We start from the raw sequence: 7,877 nt of genomic DNA, 5'->3' as shown, positions 1-7,877 counted from the left end.
TAGCAAAGTATATCGTATGCTTAAGAACAATTCCCGTAGTATAAAGTAAGTATATATTAGGGCCATGATTTACATGATATGTACATATGTAAGTATATTGTTCAACTTGTAAACGATACATTATGTATGGACGAGCTCCCCATGTCTATAACCAAGCTCTATGTCTTTAAATGTGAACGAGACAAAATAGAAGTATAAACAACAAAACATGTCAGCTAAATAATACATTAGCTTTCTATGCTTGCCTTTTTGTGTGTATCTTTCACGTCTCGGCCAAACAAAACAACGGGATTACTATTTTTATTGAACGATGGGATTACTTTTGACATTAAACAAAGGGAATACTATTTACATTGAACAATGTGATTACTATTTATATTGAACAATTGGATTACTTTTTACATTGAACAATAGGATAACTATTTACATTGAACAATGGGATTACTTTTAACATTGAACAATATAATTACTATTATAATTGATTTTAATATATAATTGTGTTCATTCATCAATGCTGTCTGGCTTTGTGTCAAACCGATTACATTGAGCAACAAATACTGAAACGTAGAAAAAACTAAACTCCAAGTTAAAGGGTAAATAGAATAAATAATTTTAAGCAACATGTTTAAATTCCAGGTGTACTTGTTCCCTATGTACTACGTGGATATCGATTTGATCACCTACATGTTTTAGATATTTCATTTTTTAAATAGGGTGTTGGTGAGTCCGTTGTAAAATAAAATACCCTTAGTTACTCAAAGTAGAAATGGTGGTAGTTGTAGAACTGCTCCACAATATCGTGTGTATCCTCATTGGGCACCCAAAGCGTCTTTAATTTAGCGTAGAAAAGAGTTCAGAATGGTATTAATTGTCCATTTAGGATTTTTACGCCATTGGCAAATTTAGGGTGGTTTTTATGTTGATCAAGTTCAGGCGATTCTGAACTCTTTTATCTAGTTCATCCAACAAGTGTTTGGTTGATAACAAAGCAGGACTACATAAAGGTCAATTAACGATCGACGTTGTGGTATAATGTTGATTAACGTAGTGTTGCGTTGTTTGAGTGTGTACAGCAATAAGTTTGTTTTATCAAAACATTACCCTGTTTCCGTTTATCTAAAACACGACAATGTTGCCCGTATCGTTGGCAAAGGAAACAGCTGTTGGTATTCCATCGTGCCCCTGAGGTTTTTGTGGTAGCACCAGCTTCTCTGACCTCCCCCCACCGCGCAATATATATAGTATGTTTCTCTCCTGGTCGATGACGTAGTAATTCGAAGAGGAATCCTCGGCGCACATTGCAGGAGTAAAGCTTGTGTAAAGCTCCCCTTCGTCCTCATCTGGTTTGAATTTATCGGTGTACTTTCGGGTTTCGTCATGAATTTTGAGCTCCCTGGTGCCCACATCGGAGACTAGAATCTTCCCAGTGGCGCTCACCATCACATACAAAGGGTGTTTAAAAATTGGATTTTTCCCGATGGTAGAAATGATCCTCTTCCTTTTCCCCGTTTTTGGACAAAACACAAGGATATTTGCTTCGTCACATACGTAAACGAGTCCCACTCGTGATATGGAAATTCCTTGTGGTTTCTTGAGCTTTCCAACCAACATTTTCTGGAATTCTCCCTCGGAGGTATACACTCTGATACTTCCATCTCCTGTCCTTCGTCCTAAAATAAAATAATCTATCAGTTCAATAAGATGGATAGAAATGTATTCCATTAGAAATTTGGATTGTCTTATATACAGTAATGACTTATTAATGCAACGGTATCCGTTTTAACTTGTGTGGTACTGGCTACCATTTACCATCATAACCTGTTTTCCAATCGAGAATTAAAAGAAAGTATATGTTACAACATCTGTTATCGTAAGACGAGATATCCACCTGTTATTTGACTTCTCAAGCGACAGATTTCTTGCATAATCCAGTTCACATATCTTACAAAATTGTGTTGTTCCGATTTTAGTTAACTTTCATTGAATGTTTCCATTTCCATTTTGTTTATCTATCAGTATCATTATTAATTGTTACAGACGAACAACAAAATGTGTTTGTGTTTTGGTTTGGTCATATATAAATTCATGACACAACAACACTTATTATTGTTGTCGATTATTGTTACAAAACTACATTTTGTTTTGTATTAATATTCCGACCAGAAAGTTGTTATCATTTACCTTCATCTGTTATGTACAATGGCGTCGATGACTCTCCGTGTTGTTGGCTTGCAACATCAAACGGCTGGACGAGATCTGTGATTGTCCTATAGAAGTCTCCAGTCTGTCTAAACATTTTCACATTGGAATTTTCGGTGACAAATGTAAAGTAGTTTTCTACAGAACCTCGGACAACCGTGAACCCCGAAGGTCGAAAGGGGAGAAATACACGGTGAAGCAATCTCTGTGGAAATGCGGGGATGTCGATTGCTATTGAGACAGATTTTCGAAAAGTTCCTGAAAACGGAGATAGGGGAGGTGGATTATAATGACCATCCTGAATCTCGTCTTTCTCTTCGGGTGGCTCCGTATCACAGCTTTGCTTTCTTGTAGTACATGCATCTTCGTATGTGTTTTCATTCAGGTTATAGTAGATTATGTCTTCTTTATTTTCCTGTGAGGTATTTTGATATTGAGGTTTTGGAGGAAGTGGTGGGCGAGTACAATGAGGCGGCCTGTAATAAGGATCTTCTTCTTTTTTGGCATTTGGATTTGCAACTTTTTCCTCTTTAGGTTTGGCAGCAGCTAATGGTGTCATTTCAAAAGGCATGTACTGATCCTCTTGATCATAAATGAAATCGGACGCTGTACTCTTCTCGTCCTGCGCTATTGATACTTCATCTATCTTTACATCACCTAACTGAAGTTCTGACATATCTTCTAGGACTTTGTCATTCTTGGTGAACTCAATATTCTGGTAACGTGGTACAGGTTTGTTTTCTATCTGGAGTGCAATGTTTGCTTGTTTAACCAATCTTTTTGCTTTTCTGCTGTAGTCTGGTGTGTCATCATGTGAAAGTTTTCCAATCCTATTGCTGATGTGTCTGAACTCAGATATCCTGTCTTTGATATCCTCCTGCCACTCTGTAAGTTTTCTGACGTATTCATCTGCTTTTTCCTCAATAGGTCGAAGCATTTCTTCCTTTTTCATATGAATTTGTGTAAACATTTCCTCGGCAATTTCTTCTATCTCGTCTTTAATGGTTTCCCTTTGTTCAACTTGCTTTTCGATCATTTCCTGCAACTGGTTTTCTTCTGCTCCGTCACCTTTTTCCCGTTGGAGTAAATCCGCTCTTTGTTTTTCGAGAAGTCGCTTGAGATGCCTATTATGTTTAGATATCTCCAGTTTATTGTGGGAAGAATGGATGCTGCATTTGGCGCAGATAAGTTCATCATCACAAGTGGTACAAACAGAAACTACTCTTTGTCCATGTATATCGCACACTTCGTTCGACATGACAGACTTTGAGTGTTGAGGTAACGTCTTAGTCTCCTCCTGATCTGGGTCAGAATCAACTACCTCATATTGATACGCATCTTCCTCGCCTTTTCCATCCTCTTTTGTACTACTTTCTTCATCTGCTATATGGCCGCAACTTGCAACCTTTTGAAGAGACTGCAGCAGGTGTACTATTTCCATAGCAACAGGGTAGTTTTCGACCTTTCCTAATTTTGGTTTCATAGGTCGCTTGCAAGTTGGACAAGAAGACGAACAACTTACGTGTTGACTTAGACAATGGAGGCAGAAGACGTGTCCACACTCTATCCGACGAGGTTCGTATAACTCAAAATGGCAGATATTACACTCTGTAATTGACAACACCTTCGTGTAGTCTTTTTTCTTCCTTGAAGCCATACTTGTAGCAGGACTGTAAAATTGAAACCAATAAGTCAATTTAATATATCTACAGCACCCTTTCCATAACACTATGGACATATTATGTTACTGATACTATTTTTATATAACACAAATAAATAAATAAAAACCGAACTTAAAAATGTGCATAACTCGAAAAAATGGGTACAAGTTTGTGATTGCTTCAGTAAGTGACTATTTCCATATTCCCCATGTTAAATACTAAATTCGTTTTATTGAAAGAGTATCCAAATACAGTTGTAAGATCGCACAATGTTACCTGATGTACGAAACATGCACGGTAATTTTGGTGTGTTATACTATCATACGAGGTTTACTCTTATTTGTTGCTGTTGTTTTTTTAGAAACCGAACAATCATTATGGTGATGATTTTAAAGTTCGTGTCATAAAAATTAAAATTACTTAAATACTGGTTACTGAAATACCAATCTTTCTTGAACAAAGACTCAGGCAAAAATCCGGGAGTTCCAATATCAGCCCAAGAAGTCAAGGCCTTTTGATATCATATTCATCATATAATAACTTAGAAGGCACTCTGAAGAAGTATATCATAAAGGCTGTAACCATGCTATAAAAGGGATTAAATAAAGGTATTCCGAATGAGTAGGCTGTAACGTGTCTAGCTGTGTTATAATTGGCATCAAAAATGAAAGCGCAAACAACATGTGTTAAAGAAAAGAAATATTTACCTTATTAAGCATACATAAAGTATATCTTTATGTAACAGATAAGGTATATGAGGGGGAAATACTGCCTTACTGGCAAGTTAGCTTTTCCAATGATGCGTTATAACCCAGGACCCGCTCACTAGTTCAGCAACGTCGAGCGTGATCAGTAGTTGGATGAGTGCCCGCCCGCACGTTACATTTAGAAGTACATAAACATCGTATGAGAGTTTGATTGTCGCCATAAACACCTTGTCCATGTCGTGTTATTCACCACTGTTAAAGATGTATATAAGATAATAAAAATTGATATTATATAAAGTATGCACACACCTGAAAAAAAGTCCTATCTAATGTTCGGTAACATTAAAGATAACGTTTGTGTACAATCCCCTTGTGATTTTATATCCATGTCGTTTTATCAGTATGTGTGCAGTATGTAATACTGTCTTACTTGATGCCAAGTATTCAGTATAGACAATGTTGGTTACTTGTGTTGGTTATTAATGTGAATACTTGGGTATCTACACTTCAGAATAAATTGTGAAAGTAAGAAGGAAATGATCCATGACTTGATTAATTATTGACTTTGAGAGACAATAAAGTTTGATATAACTCATCACAAAATGATGTACATGTAATCTCAATTGTAATAGGTTGAATGTTGTTATAGTAATACCACTGGCGAAAAATACTAGTTTACATTCCAAAGGAAATTCCAGTATGATATCTCACTGGAAATGTTTTTCCTCTTGATATACTTTCTGTATGACTGACAGAAACATGTGTTTATATTTTTTTTTATTGCTATACAGTTCTTGAGTCTCTCAATTGCTTTGATTAAACTGTAGATTAATATATGTATTTGTAATCGAATCTCACTTTTCTACCCAGATATTATAACGAAATACAAGTCCAAAGTTAATAGTATCCAAACATGTGTATCCCTAATTGGTATCCCGCAGACTCAACATACTTTATAGCTAATTGGTTTCTCTAACTTGTTTGCTAATAACAAAAGAAGTTATTGTCTTGATCTGGTTGTTCGAAGTCTTATTACGTTAAAGTGAGTTATCTTAGGTTATTAACTTGTAAATTTGAAGGATAATCCTATGGTATTTTCTGTTTTTTAACAATAAAGAATTACTGTTTACCAGAAAATGTTCGTCACAATTTGATTCTCTGTATCTTTCCCCTCCCTCATAAGGACGAATTTGCCATGGCAGCAAATATTAGTTTATAGCATACTTAACGAAATAATTAAATAAAAGTGTCGTGCTTATTCGGATTTTATAAGAAAAGGGCGAAAGTTTGACTTGGCCAAAATTTCCTAGCATACACTTACAGTGTTAGTATATATGTAAAATTAAAAACAAAAAGCAGTTTTAACCAATTTATATATTAATTTTTGGTAATTTAAATCGTGTCGTGTCCGTGTGTACGAATTGTAATTCTTAACAGAGACTAAATTAAAATTGTGACGCCATCGTTCTATCGACTTATTAAATGTGCATAATAGCTAATGTATACTTACAGATGTAATTATCTAAAATCCTGGATAATGAGCAACTAAGAACTTATTTTCTTTGGTTGAGACGCATAAGAAAACTGTATTCCCCAAGAGACGTTACGATTGTGTATTCGTTAAATATTTACTCCACTCAAATTTATTATTACTTTAGGAGGGCAATTTGTATAATACTTTATAATTTCGTTTTAAACTTTCCAAGTATTGTTTTGGTACTTTATCTAAAAAATGCAGTTCATTTGAATTAGTGTGAAACATTTCACAATGCCCGTATGTTGACGTGGATGTATACATCAAGTGCAACCCCTGGAACAATTTGTTATGTTGATACACACTTCAGTAAAACTCAAATATTTAAACGAATATAGGTTATTTCCTTCCGAGTATACTCTAATTCATTTTGATTCAGGATTTATTAGCCATCCACTCAAAGTAAAGATATAAATCAAATACACAGCCGTTCGAAACCCATGTAACCATATTCTTTAGACAGTATTAAAGTTTTCTGTAAAAACATTAGTGGCCTAGTGAACTTTGGTACACATTTCTAATTTAAAGTGCTTTTGGTTTGTGAAGACATAACATTAGATAACTAAGAACCTTCCTTGTTGTTAGAAATCTCAAATCAATTACATATTGATAATATATAGGACATACCTTTATCTTAGCCAAATGCTGATTAGGTTGGAAATTATGATTCGCCCCTCTCCTTTAATGAAACAGTTCTTCGATTTCCTTCAGTGTAGTGACACCCAGTAAAAGGTAGGTCACGTGATCTATGCAAAGGGGAACAACTATTCTCCCGACTGAAGATACGTATACGGAACAAAACATTTACATATACTAAATACGTGTGGAGCTTAAGATTATTGTGAGAACAAAACAACGACCTGGATACCGAATTTACATTCAAGATTGTTATATATTTTTTGGTGGAGTGTAACAAAATGGGGGCCGATAATTAGTTATTAATGATAAAGAATAAAATCACCGAATAACATGTAATAAAGTGGTAATCAATAGAGAGCAGCGATTTGTTCAAAAGTAAGATCGAGGTCAAATCTTACGATTTGGGTAACACCGTATATTGATCGACAGGGAACTTAGGAATTGAAGATAGTATTATAGGGATATCCATCTAGTGGCGGCCAGATAAACAGACGGGGGTAACTGTCATTGCCATATGGTACATCTATTATTGTTGTTCCGGTAGATGAAGGGAAAGTTAGCTTATGAGTTAGATTAAATTGCTGCACGTTCTGGAGAAAGAATTTTTGAAGGAGTCTAGAGTCGGAGTTGAGAGTTGAGAGTTGGTATTTGAGGTTTTGATGTAGAGAGAGACCAGGGAATGCCTAGATCTGAGGAGTCAGGAAAGGCCTGGGTAGAACAATGGGTTTGATTTTGTTGCTCTATATTATATAGATGCTTGTAGATTTGCTGTCGTGTTCCAGAACTATGTAAAAAGGACATTTACAAAATTTGGAGATCTTGCAGCAAGGGAGAGAAAGCCTACTCCAAGGTTAGGGTATGTATGGTATCTGACCGTCGCAGCCACATTTTGTTGCAGAAAATAAAACACTGCAAGTCAAAAACAGTTCAATGCTTCAGCTCAGATTGTCGAAGTCGATAAGAGAAAGTTTTTGTCAATATAGGTTGTAATTTCCTTGATTAAACAACCATTATATGTCTCTTAATCATTGGATATTTCAGAATTATGCGCCAAATCTGTCAACTGAGCAATATGGTCCGAAAAGAATGTACAGTAGTAAGAGCTCGGAGGGTGGTAAAAAGTACCGTACAGAAATT

The 7,877-nt window shown here is 35.5% G+C and overlaps 1 protein-coding gene across 1 annotated transcript; it reads right to left on the bottom strand.

Moving 5' to 3' along the window:
* Window positions 1-565: 565 nt before the first annotated feature.
* LOC110441372 lies at window positions 566-6,817 on the bottom strand. Its single transcript, XM_021484489.1, has 3 exons — window positions 6,729-6,817; window positions 2,182-3,869; window positions 566-1,670 (listed from the first exon to the last, which is right to left on the bottom strand). Exons 2-3 carry the CDS (start codon window positions 3,854-3,856, stop codon window positions 1,117-1,119), a joined length of 2,229 nt encoding a protein of 742 aa, XP_021340164.1. The 5' UTR covers window positions 3,857-3,869; window positions 6,729-6,817; the 3' UTR covers window positions 566-1,116.
* Window positions 6,818-7,877: the final 1,060 nt, after the last annotated feature.

The sequence above is a fragment of the Mizuhopecten yessoensis genome, unplaced genomic scaffold (genome assembly GCF_002113885.1).
Source record: "Mizuhopecten yessoensis strain PY_sf001 unplaced genomic scaffold, ASM211388v2 scaffold715909, whole genome shotgun sequence".
NCBI lineage: Eukaryota > Metazoa > Mollusca > Bivalvia > Pectinida > Pectinidae > Mizuhopecten > Mizuhopecten yessoensis.
The sequence above is the reverse complement of the archived record's forward strand: the minus strand, read 5'-3'. Positions and strand labels throughout refer to the sequence as shown.